This window comes from Mycteria americana, chromosome 1 (genome assembly GCF_035582795.1).
Source record: "Mycteria americana isolate JAX WOST 10 ecotype Jacksonville Zoo and Gardens chromosome 1, USCA_MyAme_1.0, whole genome shotgun sequence".
NCBI lineage: Eukaryota > Metazoa > Chordata > Aves > Ciconiiformes > Ciconiidae > Mycteria > Mycteria americana.
The window spans coordinates 210,539,853-210,561,291 of NC_134365.1; the positions used below are offsets into that span (position 1 = coordinate 210,539,853).

At 49.0% G+C, this 21,439-nt stretch overlaps 1 protein-coding gene across 5 annotated transcripts in view; it reads right to left on the bottom strand.

The window, feature by feature from the left end:
* Nucleotides 1-7,517: 7,517 nt before the first annotated feature.
* Nucleotides 7,518-21,439, bottom strand: part of AMOTL1 (angiomotin like 1) — a 76,804-nt gene continuing 62,882 nt past the window's right edge. For all 5 annotated transcript variants that reach the window (XM_075491085.1, XM_075491084.1, XM_075491086.1 and 2 more), the window contains 6 exons: nt 17,050-17,199; nt 15,173-15,363; nt 13,732-13,857; nt 11,593-11,819; nt 10,604-10,873; nt 7,518-9,262 (listed from right to left, as the gene is read on the bottom strand). In XM_075491085.1, coding sequence (XP_075347200.1) covers nt 9,159-9,262; nt 10,604-10,873; nt 11,593-11,819; nt 13,732-13,857; nt 15,173-15,363; nt 17,050-17,199 — 1,068 coding nt within the window. In that variant the 3' untranslated portion in view covers nt 7,518-9,158. The remainder of the gene's footprint in view (nt 9,263-10,603; nt 10,874-11,592; nt 11,820-13,731; nt 13,858-15,172; nt 15,364-17,049; nt 17,200-21,439) is intronic.

Sequence of the window (21,439 nt, forward strand, 5' to 3'; positions counted from 1 at the left end):
TTTCACCAGCACAAGGGGGAACGCCGGCCGTCCCCGCAAACGCATTTGGTGATGGGTGGAGACTCCACGGTGCTTCCCTGATAGTCCCATGGGCTGGCACAGGGGACACACGGAGCTGGTGGGGCGGGGAGGAGAGTGCCGAGGGGACGCCCAGCTGCTGGTTGGTGCCCGAGCAACGCCAGGGCTGCCGTGCCCTTCCGTGCTATCTCTGCCGGGATCAGGAGGGACTAGCCATGGGTCACCATTTTTGCACGTGATGATAACACAGTGCTGCCGAGGGGCTGTGGGACCCCAGAGCGGGTCCCACCGACGGATGCCCGGCGCAGCGCGATGCCGGAGCTGCTCCTGGGGCAGGCCCCAGAGCGGCGTTCCCCTCCTCAGTGAGCTGGGGGTAAGTCTGTGTGTCTGAAAAAATCTCTTCTATTTAGGATTGCAAGCGCATTTTTCACGTGGGAAAAATCTTGCTGCTGGTGAAGGATCCAAGGAGAACGCCGATGTGTGCCGGGTGAAGGCTGCCAAGTGCTGGGAAGTGTTTGCTCTAAAGAGGTGTATGAAATTCCTCTCTAAAACCGAAATGAAGCTGGGCTGCGGTAGCTGGTTTGCGTCTGAACCAGTCAGCTGGCTGATGAGGCAAGGAGGACTTACACGCCCAGAGGCTATGTAATAAAATAGAGGGTTTTTTTCAAATGCAGCCCAGTGTCTGCGAGCGCATCATCCTGTTTTCTCCATACAGAATCAAACCCTGTGCTTGGGTCGAGATTTTTTTTTTTTTTTTACCTGGAATGGCCTAAGTTTGAGCTGGCCTGGCCACAGCCAGTAGTCACAGGGGGATAACAGACAATTTTCCCCTTCCATGGATGTGCAGCACACTCTGCAATCAAATTCTTCACCTTCAAACCCTTCTTTTGCCACCTGTGGTGAACAAATGTCTTATTCTTATTCTTTTTCTTTTTCCCTGTGATGAACTGAATTTCTTATTCTTACTCTTATTCTTAATTTTCTTGTTCCTTGTGATGAACTGAATTTCTTATTCTCTTATTCTTGTTCCTCTTCCTCTATCTCTTCCTCTACTATTGCTATTGCTATTACTACTATTACTTCATCATCACCATTACAGGCTGGAGCCAGCTTTCGCACCAAAATCCGAGCATGCTGTGTGCTGCACAAACACAAAAGGACCACGACCCCCATCCCAGAGCCTTCCCGCTCTGAGTGCCAGGGAAGAGCTGGCAGGACGGGGCAGCAGGGACGAGCGGCTCCCGCACGCGGGCAGACCTTGCCGCCGGCTGGCTTTGCCCAGGAGTCGGCACGTGGCCGCCGGAGACCGGCCCTGGGGACCTGTCGACGGTGGATGGGGACAGGGACGAGGGAGGCTGGTGGTGCAGCCCCAGCCGGGGTCGGGTGAGGCTGCAGGGCCCCGCGGGCAGGAAAAGAGCCAGCACGCACACAGCCATCTGGGTAACACGATAAGGAGCTCGCGGCATCTGAAAATAAAGGCTCATCTATCTAAAAAAAGCCCGGTGGTGGGGGTGAGGCATTATTTAACACCTAAGTGAAAGGGCTCTTACTGCTGCACCAGATTTAGGCTTGGGGAGCTTGCACAATGATCTCATTTTAAAAGCAGAGGCGCACCAAGCGGATACACTAATGATATTAATAATACTATTAATAATAATAACAATAGTAATATTTACAGCTTGAGACAGTGCTTTTGGGCCACCACACGCGGTCCCGCTGTGCAAGGCACTGTACTAAATGAAGGCAGCCCCTATCTCCCAGGCGTTCAATCTGAAAACTGAACAGGGAAAAGTGGGGAAACGGCGGCACGTGAGGACCTGAATGCCTGGGCTTTCCCTGCCTGTTTCTGGCAGGGTTGAGTCAGAAAAAGATATGGGAGGCAGCAGGGCGAGAGGGATGGAGCAGAGAGGCAGGGTGGGATGGGTGCTGCGAGGATGAGCCTGCCAGCCCGCAGCAGCAGCACGGCCGGGCAGGGTGGGGGATGAGGACATGTCCTGCAGGGGAACAGGGCGTGGGTGGGGATGTGTCTCTGTAGAGGAGCAGGGCGTGGATGGGGCCACGTCCCTGTGGAGAAGCAGGACATGGATGAGGATGTGTCCCTGCAGAGAAACAGGGTGTGGGTAGGGATGTTTCCCTGCAGAGGAGCAGGGCATGGATGGAGAGGCGTCCCTGCGGAGGAGCAGGGCATGGTCGTGATGTGTCCCTGCGGAGGAGCAGGGCATGATGGTGATGTGTCCTTGCGGAGGAGCAGGGCGTGGTCGTGATGTGTCCTTGCGGAGGAGCAGGGCGTGGATGGGGAGAGCCCACCGCAGCCCCCTCTGCTCACCCCACTCCCCACCCAGGGAGCAGACGGGTCCCGGCATCACGCCCACCCCAGGCCTGGGCTTGTGCAGGCGGTGGCTTCGGCTATCTGACCCGCTTCAGCCCCAAACCTGACCGGGCCAAACCCACACAGCACAGGCTCCCTGCAGGTGTGGGCCGAGCGTGTCCTGTCCGCGGGCCCTTCTCCAGCCCCTGTGAGAGGGGGCCGGACCCACGGGCCCTGGGGGTTGCCCATCCCTGCATCCTGCTTCGCCCAGCGGCAAGGAGGGGAGAGGCGTCCTGCAGCCGGGGTGATGGCCTGATCCTGCTCCTTCGACAGTCCCGGGGCAGCTGCTTTGGGTGCTCCATGTTCCCCACAGGGTCACCAGGTCCCACCGCTGCTTTGATGGGCTCGGGACACAGATAGCATCAGAGTAAAGACATGCTGGCCACTGGTCCTCCAATAAGAGCAGAAAACCACTGGATTTGATGCTTGGCCTGCTCATTTCTGGGTGTGCTACGACATCAGGTGCAATTCATCTCCTGAGCAGCAATTTTTTTTTGCGCACAAAATTGCAATGAGATTATAAGAGCGAGCCTACCAGAAAGGGTCTTCTTAAAAATACCCTGAATAACTGGGCCAAAGGAGGGGACCTCCATCTCCTCACACCCTGCGAAACCCTTCTCCCTCCCGGCGCTTCCTCCTGGCAGGATTTCTGCTGCCTGGGTTGATCAAGTCCCAAACCAGGACTGCTGGGGTGATGGCGGCTGCCTCTGCGGTCCCCTGTCCTCGCCCCAAGCCCAGCTGTCCCACGGGAAGCTTCACGTGCCTGGAGGGTCACTGGTTGCCCACCCCGCTTCTGCAGGGGCCCGAGGGTGCTCCCCGGGCACATGGGCACCCGGGGGGCTGTGAATGGGGAGTCAGTGGCCACCAAGCAGCCAGGAAAGCCACCATGATGGCCAGGCATGGGTATGATGACCTCCCAGGAGAGGTGGTGGCACTGCCGTCCCCCAGCTTTTAGCTTGCTGTTCGCTCCGTCGCTGCCTCTCCCAGTGGTACCCGGGAAAACATAAGCTCCCATCCAGCTCTGAGCTTGCTGCGGGTCCTCAGACCCTCGCAAGATGGGGGGCCGATGCGGACCCGGGTCTCATCTCTCATCACTGCCTTGCTTTGCGTCAAAGCAGAGGGCACTGGCAAAGGACCAGGGTCCGGGCTGCAGCAGGGCCACACAGGGCTACTCTGGAAAATATGCGCACTGATATTTTATTCATCTAAAGCTGAAGTGGTTGGTATGAAAGAAAATAGCTTGTGGTCTTTCATACCTCGAGTCAATGAATTCCTGGGCCTTTTATAGCTCAGGAATGCCGGGCGCTCTCGGTTGGTTTTACAAGGCTGTGAAGCCGCAGCTTAAGGTCTGGGTGAGCATTAATCACGGTGGGGACGATGACAGCTGCTCGTGTTTTACCCGGCTTTCAGGCGGGTATCACGCTTCAGCACATGGCACCCTGTTTTCCCCACCAGCCTGAGACATTTGCTTTGGTCTGTGTGTGTGTGTGATGTTACCTTCAGGCGTGTGGGGCCACTGGGCCCACCACTTTTAGTACTGGGATTCAAGGGGGGGTCCATGCCCAGCACACCAGTGCAGTGCCAGCACAGGAGGCAGCTCGGCACCAACCCTGGCACATCCCTGCGCTTTGCTTTTCCTCCCAGGCTGCCGTTTGACCAGCACTCTTGCACCACGGGGGCGAGCAGGAGTGTTTCCCAAATTACTGTGATCTCTGATAAGAGCTACAGACCTGTAAGAAGATGGGGCTCAAGGTCCATGTGCAGACGGTCTCCCAAGCCCCCATTACTGCAGGCTGACAGCCGGGAAGGGCAGCCTGGCACAGACCCCGCCAGGTACCACCGACCTGCCGGGGCTCCCCCGCCCCCACGCTGTGTGTTTTCTGGGCGAGAAGCTCATCTGCTGCAGGGTACCCAAAAACCTGGCTAAGGGTGGTCCAGAAACACAGTGGGATGCTCAAACCCAGCCTGATTTGTTGGGTTGCATCCAGACCCCAGACTGGGGATCCCAGTGGTGAGCGGACACCTGGCAGCATCCTTCCTGACGGCAAGGGATGTCTGCACTTTGCGCATGTTTCACTGCGGCGTGCCTTAAGTCCAGCTCTGAGAGGTGTTTAACGATGCAAGAAGTCACAGCTTTTCTCCAAGACCGCACCTCACCGCTGTTCGTACCTTTGTTCCTACAATGTAGGGAAGATAAAGCCCTGAATATGGTAACAAACCAGAGCAGAAGAGATGTCACAGCTGTATAGTGCACTGAATCCAAGTGAATCCTGAAAAGGTCTCATCATTTTGGGTGGGACTTGACTCGTGATTTTTGAATGCCTCTAAATGGCAATTTTGTTAATACTTTTAGTTCTTCTGAGCTCTCTCTTTCTATGTGATAAGTAAGGAGACCACTGTCCAGTACTTACTTTTGGGAACATGCAGTAATCAGGGATTTTAACGTTTAAACAAACTGACTCTGAAGTTTGCTTCTTTGTTTTTTTCCCCAAGGTTAATATGCAAAATGTACTTAAATTGGAGACAGCATTGCAGTGATGTTCTTGTTTTTTGGCTGGAGCATCCGTGGTGAAGGCACAATCCAAAAATGGGATAAAACTCTGCCTTCTTATACCTGAACACAGCTGGCCACGAGGCTTTCCCCACCCTAATACTGGTTTTGCCTCTGTTGATTTCTTTTCTCCCATGGCCTTGAAAAACCAAGCTGAGCCCCAAATCTTACTGTCAAATCTTGACGTGAAGAAAGCTGAAAAGCCACAATCTCAGCAGTCACCAAATTGTTGTTCTTGGTGGTTCTTTAGAGCCAGGGCACTAAAAATACTTCCAGCTGCCATGTCTTGAAGCAGAGTAATCAGATGGGTCAGGCCGACCTGTGCTCACACGGGGAACACAAGGTGCCGGGATGTGCGTGAAGCAAACCACTGCTCGAGTTTCTGCAAAACCCCTGGGTCTTTGCTGACACACTCCTGCCCAGGGTAGGTTGTTTTTTTAATGTGTGCGAGGATTTGGGGAGAGAAGGTTGGGACAGGCAGAGGAGAGCCCATAGGGGAGAGATGCCCTTAGTGGCTTTCATGCCTTTCATGCCTGAAGCTCCCTGGGACCTGATTCAGGAATTTTCTAACAGACACTTTCAAGAGCATGTGAGAGCCTGCTGAGCAAACCTCCCTTAACTCAAAGCCAGACTCTTGGGTAACTTTTGCTCCCCTCCCCCAGTTTATTTCAGTTGCATAAGCAAACATATGAGCAGTATTTCCACCAGGCCAGAGCACTCCCCTTGCCCGCACAACAGCTTGAAATGGGATCTGATCTTTTTGTTCCTTACTGAGGATGTCATAGTAATTAAAGAATATCTAGATCTACCTAAACACCTAGAATATCTATCTAGCTGTTTAGGTATCACACTCACACTGATCCAACACCTGTCAAATAAAGAAGCCCCAGACCCTCAAGAACAACAACAAAAAAATCAATGGGAGTGCTATGCTTAGCAGGAATGTAGGGCTAAAGGATCTTCAGGTCTTCACCAAAGTGTCTCGTTAAGTTTCCACCCTCATTTCCTTCAGGTGAAGATGACCTCGCTGAAATCCTGCTGCTCTTGCTTGGCAAAGTGCTCAGTTTGATCCTCTGCTTTGCAGACCCGCTGATTTCATGCCCACATACACCTACTGATGGAACCTGCTGTGGGGCCTTTCATTAACAGCTATGAAAAACAGAGGAGACGCAACCTTAAAGTCCTTGAGGTATCATTTCTTAGTCTTAGCACATTGTATGCAAAGCTTACAGAATTGTTTATAAAGTCCTTTCTTCTTGGGGACTGAATATATTCACACTGGAAAAGTGAGAAAAGAAACATGTTTATACATTTATTATATACAATATTAAGGCACAAGTTTAAACAGCAAAGAATAAGAAATCTTTGGCTGACCAACAATATCAATATTTGCTGTGGGTGACACATAACGTTCTTCATTTTCCCCCCTATGTACAAATAACCCTCCAGCTGTACAACACTGTACACCAACTTCTCTATACAACCAACGACAATAAAAAACGACAGTATTTTACAACTAATTACCAACGTCACCTGGAATGGCTACAGCACAGTTTCCCAAAACAAAAAACAGTTCAAAGAGCTGGGAAAACCAGCACAAATGGAGTTGCACCGCTCTGCTGAGAGGGGCTGATTTATGGCAGTAGTGCTCCACGCAAGTCCTGCTAGTGCTCAGGCTGGGGGGAGACCCGCTAGTCCTCCAGACCTTCCCTCCAGGAAAACTAACATCTCTTGAGTTCAACATAATTGAGGAGAATGAACCTTTGTGTTTATTTGAGCTGGGACTCCAAAAGCAAATGAGAGTTGCCTACACCATAGTCTCTAACAAATGGTTTCCTATATGTGACCATGAATCTGGGGCAGCATCAGTTGTAAACGCACCTTGGGATACCAGAAACTGGAGGGACTGTGGCCTCCAACGAGGAGGAGGAGGAGTGCTGTACTCCAGCTGACTTGGAGAAGCTGAGCTGCACCACTACCAAACAAAACTGAAAGCCACATCACGCACGCTGATCCAACACTGTTTCTGCTGGATGCCTAGCTGTCTGCCTGTACACAAATTATTAAATAGTTTCATCAAAAGAAATAATACAGCCGGTAATAAAATGCTTAGGGACTTCCAAGCACCTGGGTATCCTTATTTCTTGGAGAAAAATGATGAAACGAAATATTCACCATCATTTTACTTGTATTCCCTTGCTTTGTCTTCCTCCTGCCCTGCTCCAACCACAGACACTCGAGGAAGGGCTACGGAGGCGGGTCAGCGCGGCTGCCATGCGCTGGCCCGGCTTTTATGCAAACACTTACAACCTTTAAATTAACTTTAGAGAAAAAAATAAAATTATTTTACAAGGCATATATTAAGCTGCATAACATCTTCCAAGGGTTTTACACATTTGGTTTCACAATGCAAAGCTGCTAATAGTCGAAACACACAGTTCGCTCGCCTGCACAACCTACCTACCACTACTTCGTTTAACAAGTGCAAAAATCAGAAAGAGGGCGACACCGACATACGTCTAATTCTATGTACACGCAAAAATAAGTGCATAGATTTAACATAGCAATTTTGTTTTTAAAAAAAAAAAGGTATCAGCCAGGCAGTATTGAGCGCAGGGCTCTGGCCCCTGCAGGCGCTGAGGTTGCAAAGACTTCGGTTTTCAGTGAAAGCAGAGTTTAAAGTGCCTGGTGTTTTCACAATCAAGGGCTCTGATCCAATACCTACAGGAAGGGGTGACCTTGAGCCAGCCCTGAGCACACAATTACTTCCAGCACCCATCAATTTTCCACTCTAGGCAGCTTCACATAAAATCCCATCACCCTTTTTCCCAAAGCCAAGTTCTTCCTAATGTCATTACGGTGCACAACAAGATTCAGGAACTGCAAAGCCAATACAAAAATACCTCCAAGAGGAAAATTTCCCGATCCGCATGTGCAATGCACAAAGCAAATGGTATGCCATGATTAACACTGCTGGTGAGTTGGCTGTCTTACAAAGACAGTTGCCACCTCTTACAGAAATCAGGGACTAAGCTGAAAATGAGAAATGTTCCATCCTGGGTAAAACAAGGTGAAAAGAAACTGCAGCTCAGCACAGAAAACAGATGATGCTCATGCTTTGCATTGCAGTTAAACCCTTCCCGGCCTGATCCTATGCCTCTTAATGCCCAGTCTAATGTCAGCTTGAATGGCAGGTTTGTATGCTCAAGGAAGGTAGGATTTGGCTGTAGGTATTGAAAATACGGAAAAATCCTGTTCTTAGCACAAACACACTGATTCTTCTATTACTATGAACCAGTGCACAGTTAGAGGCATCTTCTGATCTCACATGCAAGCCCAGGTTAACTCTACTGGAAACGCACCCACGCAACCCCCCTCTGAATGAGCTTCTGCACCGCACAGCCCTTTGGGGAGCTGCGGGGATCCCTCCCCGACTTTCCCTCCTGAAATTTTCCCATCCTTACAAAAGGGATTGCTTCAGCAGGGTCCTCCTCCCCCCTCCACTTTCATCCTCCATGGGAGTTCCAGCCAACAACTGCTCCTACCAAAAAAAGAAGTCTCAGCAAGCTCTGAGGTTGCAAGACACGAATATTTGCACTGTAAATCAAGCTCCAAGAGCAACACTTGTCCAGTCAGGAAAGGGGCACCTGACCTGCCTGCCCAGGAATACCACACCACACCACTTCAAACAAATACTTACAAGAACCTGCCGTGTACATCTACGGACCAATTATTCACCAAAATTAAGCAGTGAATACTTTTGAGAAATGAATTGATATTAAGGAATATGCAAGTTTCTCCTGGGTTATTCAGAAACTCCCTCTGGCCTCAAAAGAACCGGGATTTCACTCCCTGTCCCGGCTGCAGAGAGGCAGGAAAACAGAGCAGCAGTTTGCACCCAGTCTGTAACTTCACTACCTTCTCTTTACACCAGAAAATGCAGTTTTCTTTTCCCTCAATGATCCCCTTCTCACACCACATTCTGTTTTCAAGGCTCCTTTCTGCTTAGAAAATTCCAGACGTTCATTTCATCGCTCCTCTTCAGCACTTTTGACTTCTTGCCTGGTCCAAAGTCTCAACATATCAGACTAAAGCTTTGTTTCGGGCACAAACTTTCTCTATCTTTCTTCAAACTCTCAGGGTTATTTTAAGGTTGGCACACCAAGGACCATCTTGGACCTGGCTGTACGCACACAAAACCCCAGAGACGCCATCCTCTGCTCAGATGAGGACTTCCATCATGTCCGTATCTGGAAACTCAGGCTTGTGGAGCAAGCTGCTCACTCTGCCTTTGCTGTCGGGCAGCTTCCCGTGGCTTGAGTTCTCTACAACAAGAAGAAGGGACAGTTGGTCTTCAGCTCAAATTCAACAGCAAATTGTTCAAAGCAAATGTAAAACAATTTTTTTTTTCTGGGTGGTGGTGAAGCACATCTTAACTGTATGTCCTACATACTGAAAGCCAAATTTGATCAGGAGGCCAAGAACATGTCATGCTGCATTCCCTGCACAATGACAGTGGGTGTGTTGGTGTGCACAGCCCCAAGGGCAGGTGTAAAGATGGTATTTAAGAGATACAGACCAAAGTACTTCTTTAGCTGTGGCCCTAGAGAGAAACAGGCATTTGTGAAAGGTCACATCACTTTACCAAGTTACTTGTCATCTGATCCACAGTAGCTCTCCACACATATGCTCCTATTCTGCATCATGTACAAAATTTAGGAATTTAAAACATCATGAAGGCAGTACACAAAAAATCAGGTAGGTGGTTTAATCTAAAACGTATTACTTTGCTAGTGGGATAGGCTAAGAGAATGTGGGATAGGCTAAGGCCAATTATCACAAGGTATGATAGATGTTGTTAGGTGTTTATCTTCATCACCATAGTTCTTGAAAGTCAAATTCAGGGAGAAGGACGACTCCAATTTCTTACAAGCAGGAATAGCTTGAAAGGCTATTTTAAGAGTACCTGGAAACAAATTCCAATCTGGATTGCCCAAAACACAGTAATCCAGAGTTTCAAGGAATCAGTGATATTCAGCCCTATTAATGATACATGGCATGTTTTTAGAGGGAAGGCTTGCTTTTGAGACAAGATGAATGTATAGGAAACTGGCTTTTTCAAAACAGTGTGTGTGAAATAAATGTGTTCCTTGCTGCAAACCAGCAGTGTCTACTTTTAAAAAATAATTAAAATTGTATTTATTGACCTCCCCCCCCCCCCCCAAATCTCCACTTTCTCCTTACTATTTTCCCCCAGGTTTCCTTTAAAAATTAGGGGGGAAATGGTGCCTTCACTAACCATGGTTTGAGTTGAAAAAAAGAGAAGGGTCTGAGTACATGAGCAGGTGTGGAGTGTTTTCAAGGTGTGAAACTCTGTAATTTTATCTTTGGCAGCATGAATAATTGCATTTGTTGGCAACTCTGCCTGCCGCAGGCAAACAGAGCTTTACGGAAGCTGCCATGCACGATGCTCTGCAAAGCCAGACCAGGCAAGCTTGGAAAGGTCTCTCCCTACAATTTTAATTTCCCTGAAGAAACCTCCCCACCACCTTACAAACTGTGAAGGCATCACCCCCTCCGTCAATATCGGGGTGTCTCTGGTGATCTGCTGACAGCCCTGGGGGTGCTGGTGTTTTGCACTGACACAGGGTTCTGGCAGAGCTCACCTAGTTTCTCGCTGGCCACTCGTGTCCCCGGGGGCCGTGGAGCCGGGCTGTGCGATGGGGTGGTACCCAGCCGTCCACGGCCGGGGAAGGAGGCAGCGGCAGGCCAGAAGAGCTCGGTGCTTTTGTCCGTCTGGGTGCTGCTGTCTTTGCTGCCTGTCTTCGTGTGGGAGGCCGCCGGTGCCGGGACGGGCATGCAGGACAAGGAGGGCAACGGAGGAGGCAGCGAGGGTCCTGATGGGTGGTCATGGTGCTCCTTCCCCAAGAGCAGCCCTGAAAACACGTGGTGGTCAGTCACATCCCGGCTCGAACATAAGTGCTGTCCCCCCTGTCCCACCCCAGAGCTACAAGGCACTTGTCTGGATATGTCTCCAGCCCTTTAGCTCAGCTTAGCTTTTCCACTTGACACTGCCTGTTGCTCTTCTCCTGACATCCACATGGTACTTTTCTACAGAACCAGCCTTTTGAGAGCAGCTGCCCTTTCTTGCATCCCCTTCTGCATGCCCATCCCAGCGGTACCCCCAGCACAGCCTCATGCATCTCCATACCCCCTGTCCCACACGGCCCCAAACCACGGTCCTGCACTCATTTTCCCATTTAGCTGCCGTATCACATCACGCACTCCCTACCCAAAGGGATGCTCACCCTCTTGTTTAACCAGGCTTTTGTTCCAGCCCAAATTTGTTATTTACTCCCACAAAGTTGCAAACATCATTTCCTTGTTTCTGGTAGGCTTTCCCCCAAATATGGCTTTCTATAATCAGTGCAGAACAATTTAACATGATTAAAGATATAATTAAGATACAATGCAAGGTTAAAAAATTACTAATTTTTGACTTGAGCACAAGGACACACATTCTTCCCATGGAAAGTGCTCTGGAAATGAGCTGTCGGGGCAGTGTATGCCATGGCCAGTGTCACTTTTGCTAAGCTCAAGCAGGATTAGGACGAAGTGATGGATGAGCCAAAGCTTAAGCAAAAACTGAGCTCACCTATGCTTCCCTTCCAGATCTTCTCTTCCTTCTTCTCCTCAGCTATTTGGTTGCTGGTGAGTGAGGTCTGGCGTGAATGCGCGCCTGTAGCAGCAGCGATGGAGGGGACGGACCGAGCTGGTCGCAGGCTGGCACTGTCAGCTTTCCCGGGGTCCTTCCGTGACCGTTGCTGAAGGACCTTGATCATGGCATCCTTCTCAATTATTTTTGCATGGAGATTCTTTATTCTGCCAAAATATGAATGCCTTGCTTAGAGGAATGGAAGAAGCGTTTATATGGGCAGCTCTCCCCACTCTGGGGCAGCAGGATGGGTCCCCTGGGTACAAGCCCTGCTGCTCTGTTCCCTCTGGTTTTGAGTGACTCAGATAAGGCAGCTCCCACCAGTTCCTCTGAGGATAACCATGCACTTCGAAACAGGCAGCATTTCTAGCTATTAAGCCAAAACTGGGAACTCTTTTCTGCAAGGTTAACTGAACCCGTCTATTGCTGCGGCTTTACCAACCCAGCAGGAGCAATGAGGGCAGTATCCTGACAGGGCTGCAGATTGCTGCCTCCACCAGAATACAAACACACAAGCAATTTCCACCCCCGTAATACATCAGGGCCAATTCTGGAAACCCTCCTTTGGCAGGCTGAGTTAACCCCACGATTCGTGTCTGTTGTCAGCTGGAGTAAAGACCTGCTGAAGCGAGCGGAAAGGTTCCCTTTGGTTTCTCTGACAGCTGGGCTGGGCTCTTGCTTCTCCCTCACTGCTGCAGAAACGATCAGCACACGGTGTGCAGAGCGGAGCAAAGCTTGCTACTTCTCTCATACAGACCCTGAAGACTCTCAAATCACAAAAAAATAGGATTATCTGAGCCTTTTCTCCAGGAACGATTAACACCAAATCCTACCAAAAGACTACAAAGCCACAATTTAAAAAAAATAATTGTACATGTACAATATGACAGCCAGATGACTATAGCTTGACTGTGATGTACAATATATAGTCCAACGCAGCTGCATTTTGTGAAGCAGTGAAAGCTAAAATGCTGCATCTGGAAAACCTATACGTACAAGGGAGATAGCTAGTAACTTCATGTTGGCGTTAGTTTTCATAATCAGATGTCTAATTTGCAATGAAAACACAAGATCCTAATCTATCTTTAATGAAGCCAATGGCAAAACTCCATTACTTCACTGGAAGCAGGATTAGCTTGCATCTGGGAGTGGAAAACAAAAACCAAACCCAGTAAAGACAATCACTGATATGTTCCACAAGCAACAAATACACCTTTTTATAAAAGTGTCTGCAGACCGGTGTTTTTGTGAGGAAGCCAACACTGAAGAAGATATTTTAAATAGTTTTTCAGTAAAAACCTAGAGGAATACATGAACTTTCTCAAGGGATTTTTACTCATCAAAAGGCCACTTTTCACCAGGAAAAAGGTCTGGATTAAAAATACTGCCCAGGTCTAACATTCATTGAACTACACAGCCACATGTCCACTTGTGTGTTGAAAATGGAGAAGTATCTGCTTCATTATCTGAGACTATCTGAGAATATTACTCTTGCTGACTGCCTGTGCACAAAAAAGTTTATTTTATATCTTCTACTACTTGTAAATGCATCTTTTTTAGTGGTGCTCGTGGTGCTAAATTTTGCAGGTTTGTTCCTAAATGCCAATGTGACCACACAACTTGGATGTGGGAAACTTAGTGTATCTAGGAAGAGCAATAAGCAGGCGAGGAGCAAAGAACGAGGCAAAGGCAAGCCCTCACGTTGCTGATTATGTAGGAGTGGGATTACAACTTCAGCTTTTATGACCAGACGCTCTTGTTTCCAGAGGGGGATTTTCACCGAGATTAAACAAGCATTCAGCTTCCTCGCATGCCAACCTACTTTTAATAGTGGAACAGCCTCTGTTTTGCAAGAAGGTCATTTTTGGCACAGAGAAGGTTTAATGGGAAGGTAGGGAGGAAGTTATCTAATGATAGCAACTCTTTAATCCCTGTTCTAATGCTGAAGAGCAAAACTAAGTCAAAGTGAAGCTAAGCCCATCCTTTCCAGGCAGGCACGAAGGAATAGAAGGGCATCCTGGCTTATCAGAACCCAGCCCAAACCCCACAATGAGTAGGTACGGCACAACGGCCCCTTACGTGTACTCCATGTCCTGGCAGCGCCGGTTGGCTTGCATGATCTCCTCCTCCTCCTGCCAGCCCCGCACCTCCAGCGCGCTCTCGCCGTAGCTGCCGTTGCGTGAATGGCTTGGGGCTGAGGCGTCCCTGGCAAAGCGGTTCAACACAATGAGTTGGGCTCCTGAGACTGTGAGGGCAGCTTTTGCAAGTGAGATTGGTCCTCACAAAGAAAACCCCAAACCTACATTCAAAGAGCAAGCTACTGATGGTTCCCTGTCAAGCAGACAGCTACCTGCTGTTGGGTTGTCTTGCTGCGGTCTACTCTTGGCTTGGGTTTAGCCATGAACGCCAGTAAATAACCGGGCTGATGGAACAGAGAGCACGCTAAAACCGTGGGTGAACCCCATGGGGCTAACAACCATCCTGGAGGACATGGTCAGACATCAGAAGGACTCACTCACCGGGGAAATGGTCCCAAGTCAACAAGACTACATCACAAATGAGAAACAAAATTGCGCACTCTGGAAGGTGAAAAATAGCACAGGAATTGCTGTCTAGACTGGAGTGCAAAAGAAAAGGATCATCCAGAGTCACGCACTCAACCGCATTTCAAAGGGAAATCTCATTTTAGGATGTTTTCAGGGGATTTGGCTTCTAAGAAACTGGGGTGAGAAGGTAATTATCCCATCCTCCTCATCGCTGGAAAGCTTTGCTGCAGTGCCTTATGTGCTTTTGAGCACCACGCTTTGACACAGACAAACTGGAGACAGTCCAGGCAAATGCAACAGGAATGGGAAGGGGTTTACACTAGGACATGTGAGGAACGGCTGAAGAAAGTAAGTTGGTTTAGGCCAGGGAAGATCAGCGGAGGATATCTGTCTTCCAATATTTACAAGGCTGTTACAATGTCGACAGTGATCTGTTGTTCATCATGTACCTGGGAAGAACCAGAATCAATTGAGGTAATTCGCAGTAAAGAGGTTTAGCTTAGCTATCAGGAGAACCTTTTTATTTCTGAAGCTTAATGAGGCGCTGAAACAGGGCACTTAAGCCACAGAATTTCCCTCATTACAGGTTTTTAAAACTAGGTTAAACAACCACTTTGCAGACTGTGGGATGGATGCAGCCATATACCAACAGTCTCTCCTTGCTCCATCGGTGCAGTGGGGAGTCGCCTTACCTATGCTGTGCAATTTGGCAGCCTGAGACTTTGCTGTTGAGGCCGTGGCTTGAGTCTGGTGCCTGGATTTGATAAACTTTTGGACCTGGTCATAATAGTAAATCCTGTCTTAACCAACTATTGTATCTCACTGGCATGACACCAGAAAGGTGCATTAACTCTGGCGGTGCAACTCAGCAGGGAAAGGCAAGCAAAATACAGCCATAAGAAAATACCCATTCCTTATTATTCCCCCATGCTTTCTGCTGCGAAGAGAGCTGCCCGCTTGCAGCAACATCTTACCTCTCCGTTGCAGCCGTGGCTGCGGCATTCATAGCAAAGTGCCTGATTGTACTCTCCTCCAGGTACTTCTGCTCCCACTTGGTCATGTCGGCTTCCAGAGCCAGGATTCTCTCCTCCTTCTCCCGCACCAGCTCCATCAGGGCCGGGGCATTGTGCTCCGGAAGGCTGCTCACCTGGTAGCTGCCCTGCCTCTGCCGGTGGAAACAGCGAGATATTCACCTCCTGCTTTTGCCCACATCTTCTCTGGAGCTCACAAAGACACTCCCATGTCTTGACAGGGACATTGGGAAACCCCGGGCTAAACCCCTCATGTTGCAGGAGGACAGGCAGGTTGACCACGCGTGCAAGCCCCAGCACACGCTTCTCCGGACCATGCTGACACAGAAGTAGGGATCCGGCTGCTCCCTGGGTGTGCAGGGATTTTGTGGGATACCCCAAGCCAAGGGAAAAGGTACGAAAAAAAGCTGGTAGGAAAAAGAAGCAATGAAGCTTTAAAAGATATTCTTCTTGCTGGGACTTCATCACATGGCTGGGCAGTGCTTGGTATGGACAGGCAGTTATTACCAGAGGATTTATATATAAAAGCAGAAAAAAAAAGGATATGTAACCTAGCTACATGTAACCTATTTAAAATAGCAGCTGGGAAAAAACCCGGACGTGGATTTACGCCTGTCTCTTCTGGCACATTAGTTCTCATGTGCCCTCAGGAGATGCTTTCTGGGGTGCAGCAGGTAACTTTCCAACCAACCGGAGGGGCAGAAGATCCCCAGGCACTGCGGGGTGGCTCCCATGGGACGCTGACAAGCAGCAATGGGTGCATAACCCTTTGCACTTATGCTGCGAGGAAAGCACTTACCCAGGCAGGATTTATCCCGCCCAGTTACAGGCACTTAATTAAAGCACCTAAGTGGCACAGGTAGCCTTCTCGAGCTCCTCTCACTGCTGGTCGAGAGTGAAGGAGGACGGAGATCCAGCTCTGGGCTCAGGGGAGGCTGGGTGGAATGAACCCATGCTGGGGAGAAAGGCATGAAGCTCTGGGAGAAGTCAGCAGAAGTAAATGTTTTTTTCAACAAAAAATGCAAGAGATTTGTTACACTCCACGGTGCGCAGGACTGTGTTAAAAAGGAAACCGTGTCTCAGGTGCAACGGTTTCTCATCCGTGCTACACCACGAGCTTCCACCAGCAAAGCGGCTCCCTGGTGCAGCACCACCACACTGGAGCAAGGGCTGCAGCAACTGTTTCCATTTTCCAAACCACATTTCCTCCTTCTAGTCACTTATCTCCTGCTTATGGGAAACTAGACATACCAGGGGAGGGCTGCGGCCTTTGCCTTTGGTGCAGTAACGTGTTTGGATGCTGCTTTCTGGAAGAGCGCAATATGGAGTAACCCTTAGGAGCAGTGGCTGCAAGTCTTCTGCAAAAACCAGCACTTACACTTCAAATATTGTCAAATCCCTGGAAGGAAGGTAATATTTTGGAAGCACAGCCCTGGTCTGTAAATGGCACCTTGGGACATCACGGGTGCCTGTCGTCTTCATTCTCAGTCAAAACCTCTGCCAGCCCTGCATGCTCAGCCTGCAATGCTAAGTCAAAGGATTTTTTTTTTGGTCCTAGCTCATGCATTAGTGATAAAGAAGATTTGCCATTTGGACTCAGTTACCAGCAAGCCAGGAACAGAGGATACTCTGGCTCACTATCTCCTTGCGTGCTGCTGACTGCGGTAAAAAGGAGAAAAAGGAGGAAGGCTTTGGTGGAAAGCCCAATGACCTGAACCCAAAAGCAAGGTGGTGCCTGGCAGGGCTGCAAGCAACCGTCCTTTAAAAGCAACACCGAAGGCCCCGTGCTGGGGTCCCGCACAGACCGCCCCGACCCTCACCTGCTGCATCCGCAGCGAGTCCAGCTCCCGCTCCAGGCGTGTGCGCAGCCGCCGCTCCATCTGCTCCCTCTTCTCGCAGGCTGCCTGCAGCTGCGTCAGCGCCTGCTGCAGCTTCTCCACCTTCTCCACGTAGGCTTGCTTCCTGCGCAGCTGCAGGGGACAGGGGGTCAGCAGCGCCGGGGGGCACCGCACACCCGCCCTGGGCTATCGAGACCCCTGTGCACTTGTAGGTGCGCATTGGGCGCAAGTATGGCTTTTGCCATTTGCTTTGCAGAGTTTCTCTGGGGGAAGGATGGTGCCTCTTTGATGGGCAGCTCTACCCCTTTCAGAGGGAACACTGCCCAGATCTTCCATCCATTAGGGATCTGGTACCCATGAAACCCCCTGGCCATTTCTGAGGAAGAGCTGTCATGTTGGTGGATACTATTTAGTCAAGATACACAGGCTGGCCTCAGCTAAGAGGAATCCCAGTGGGTTTTATCAACTGGTGACACTTGGCACATTGTCTGCACCCAGAGTCTCTTTTTTTCAACGCTGTGTATCTGTCCAACGCAGGTGGAACAAGCAGAGAGGCAGCAGTGCTCCACCTGCTCTATCCCGCTAATGGGGGATGCTCAAATTCACTGCCGTGATCACTGAAGATCCTCTTTAGGACTTACAGTCCCCGTCATTTATTTGTACACTTGTTTGAGATCTGAAGTTTTTCAGAAGCAAAACAGGAGGCAGAAAAACACATTAACCCCAGTTGACGCTGGCGAACTAGATAAATAAGAGAGGCTGGAGAGGTGCTGTGAGCTGGCAAGGCCAGGGCCAAACCGATATCCCAGTGCCTACCTCTTTTTTAAGTACTTGAATCACTACTGAAATTAACTGCAATGTGGGTTATGATATAGGAGCTATGGCCACAAAATATCTGTGTCTAAATATCTAAGGGATGTAGTGAGAAGTTTGCTGCCTTGCTCCTGGGCATGTGGAGCAAATAAACACCAGCGCTGGGTCCCCCCTGCTCTGTGGGACTCCCCTTCACCCAGAGTCCTCTGCTTAGCCCAGGATTCCCATGCTGCAAAGACGTTCTTTTTTTACTTGTGTGATGCTGGATTCACCTACATCCTCTCCCACTGATTAGAATGATAATAAAATAACTTCTTCTTGAAATTCCTTTTCTGTCACCCTAAATCCATCTATGTCACAGGTGAAGTGAAATACAGGCTTGTTCACAGCAAAAGCAAAACTTGGCCTAAACAAACCTCCCCAGCCAGAGCCGATGACTGGCAGCACGACCTCCCTAGCCCTGCTGTAATCCGGGCTAATCCTTACGGCTCCTGGGGCTTTCCATGAAAATTAATGAGATTATAATCCCTACTAGTCTCTGGCAGCAGCACGAAGATTGCATTCCTCAGGAGCTCACGACTTGGCAAGACAGACACAGCAGCGGCTTCTTGCTGAATGTGCTATTTTGGCAGTAGGAAGGTGCCTGTGCCACCTCCCCGCCGCGCCAGCGTGGATCGGAGAGGGGAAGGGGGCTCCCCCGGGGTCCCTCCTCGGCAGCAGACCTCATCCGCTCCCCCGCATCCGGCCGGATGCTGGAGGGTCCATCCGTACCACAGCAGCCAGAATTTGGCTTCGCAGCAGTCCTCTAAGCCCCAGGGTTCACACGCTTGCGCATGAGTGCACCTCTGCCCGTGTGGGTGAGGCAATGCACACGCGTCCACCGCCTTAGAAAACAATTTTGTTGGAGATATGCAACAAGACAGTTCCCACATTCATAAATTTATAGGGAGGTTCTTGAGCCAATTCTGACTTTTCTACCCTGCCTGTAGATTCATAAGCAAAAAATTCACCCACACATTTAAAAAACAAAGCACCAAATGTTGTCATTTAAATTAATGGGCTTGCCAGTGCAGTACGCATCCATAAGGGAGGGGGACTGCAATCAGAAATAGATGATACTAAGATCCACTACCTCACAGACACACAGACTCAAATAAAAAAAGGCTGGATGGCATCTGGAGAGGTACCAGTCCATCCTCCCGCTGCAAGGTAGGATCAACTCTACCTAAAACCTGGTGCATGTCTGTAAAATCTGTTTACAAAACCCTCCAGGGGCACGGACTCCACAACCTCCCCCTGCAATCTACTTCATGGCTTATTTTCCTGTACTGCCAGAAAACTTTTACCCTAATGCCTAATCTGGCTTTCTCTTATGCAATTTAAGCAAATTACTTCTTGTTCTGTTTCCAAATTGTGATCTACTAGAGCAAGAAGCATTTAATGAAACAATTCACATATTCAGAAGATCAGCAAACTTGCCTGAACACTGCCCTTGTCCCAGGGATTAGGAAAATAAACATGAAGAAGAGCTAAGGCTAAAAGGGGATGATCCAAGCAAGTAAGTCTGAGTAAAGACGAGTAGGTCTTGGAAAAATATCTGCACTAGGAACATAACTCCAGTTTGAGCTATAGAATATCTGTTCTATAGATATAAGATTTGATTTTAAGACTGCAAGAGATGGAGAATCCACTATCACCCTAAGTAGGTTGTTTCAGTGTTAACTACTCTAACTCTTTATTTCCGGCCCGATTTGCTCAGCTTCAGCCCCCAAACACTGCATCTCATTATTTCTTCTTACGTTGAAGAGCAACGTTTAATCTGGCTGACAGCAATCCCTTCTTCACGTTCACATGCATGGACTGGAGCTCAGCCACCTCTCCACTTTAATTGTTCACAGCAAAGAACAGCTTCTGGGCCCCAAATAAATTCTACAGCTGTTTTCTGAACCCTCTCCAATTATTCAGTCTTCTATCTAAAGTGTGGACCAGACACACGATTCCAGCAGCAGTCTCCTAAATGACATGTGGTGATAATACCACCCACATATTTTTGAATTAAATCCTTCTACTAGCAGGCACTTAGGATAACGTAGATTTACATAGTATGCTATCTTATGTTAATTCAACTTAGTAGCTACTGCTTATTTCTCAAGCCTTGATTTAAAAAGCTTTTAAACCTAATTACATTCTGGTGGTAGAAGAAATCTGGGTGGATTTACAAAGCAGTGCATGAGGTAGAGCTCTGTTATTAAGTAACAGTCATTTTCACTTCAGTGATTTTGTGTTTCCTTCAATATATTCCAAATTATAGTAAAAATCCCTGGTTTAAGATGAAGGTTCAAAACTTCAACAATATCTGCTGCATATGTGTTAAACTGAGCTCCAGAAACACTGGAGATTGTTGAAAAGGTGCTCTGATCTAGTGATTAAATAGGCCAAGAGCAAGGGAAAGGGAGGACAGGAGCTTGGGCACATGCCGGCAGCCACAGATTAACTGCACTTCACCCGAGCTGCATGACACTGCCTTGAACAATTAAAACACAGCAGCTGGGATAAAATTCGTTTCAACTCCCCCTAGAATGAAAAAAGCAGTTAAACACTACCAGGTCAACGTGGATTTGCTCAGGCTGAGGGCTCTGACAGAAAACTCTGGCAAATACCGTTGCCTCACCCTCGCATTTTGTCACCCCTGAGGTCTACCATGCCCTATGCAAGAAGTTACCACCTCCATAACATCTACCATGCCCTGATCAGGAGGTTACCACCTCCATAATAGCTACCATACGCTGGGCAGGTGGTTACCACCTGCATAACATTTACCATGCCCCGGGCAAGAGGTTACCACCTCTGTAACGTCTACCATGCCCCGGGCAGGAGGTTACCACCTGCATAACATCTACCATGCCCCAGGCAGGTTAGCAGCTCTCTAGAGAGGAACATTTGCCCTCTTCTCAGCTCCACCAGTCCACAATCCAGGATCCTAGCTCCGATCCCCAGCAGAGGCACATTTCTGTTGGATGCCTAGACGAGGGGACTGGCAACTGCAAAGCTCTTAAGAGACAGAGCCCTAAGGCTGCAAACGTATTTACTACAACCCAGCAGGCACCAGGTAGCTTCTTACACCACCTGCCTGGAAATCTGCATTTATGCTTCTGCTGCCTTCACCGGTGTGTATTCAGCAAGTCAACGTTACCTGCCAATACCACACTGACAGCCTGTGGAGCAGCCAGGAGCTAAATGTATTTCTTCCCATCCCCTGTGTGATGCCGCAACTGCGGGAGCAGGTGTTGCCACCTAAAAACCTTGATTCAGCCACTTCGTAATGAAATGCAAATAGAAAACCTCTGGTTGCCTTTAAGGCAAACAGTGTCAAGTGAATTATGTACAGATTAAAGGTACGCTAGCTCCTGCAGCTACCCCAGAGGGACTGCCCCAAATACACTGGGACAGTGAGCAGGCTTTAGTCTAACTAACAAAGGAGCAGTTAAACTTAATGCGATCCTCTTCTTGCTGCTGAGTGTATCTGCTGGAGGCAATGGAGTTTTTAAAATGTTCCTAA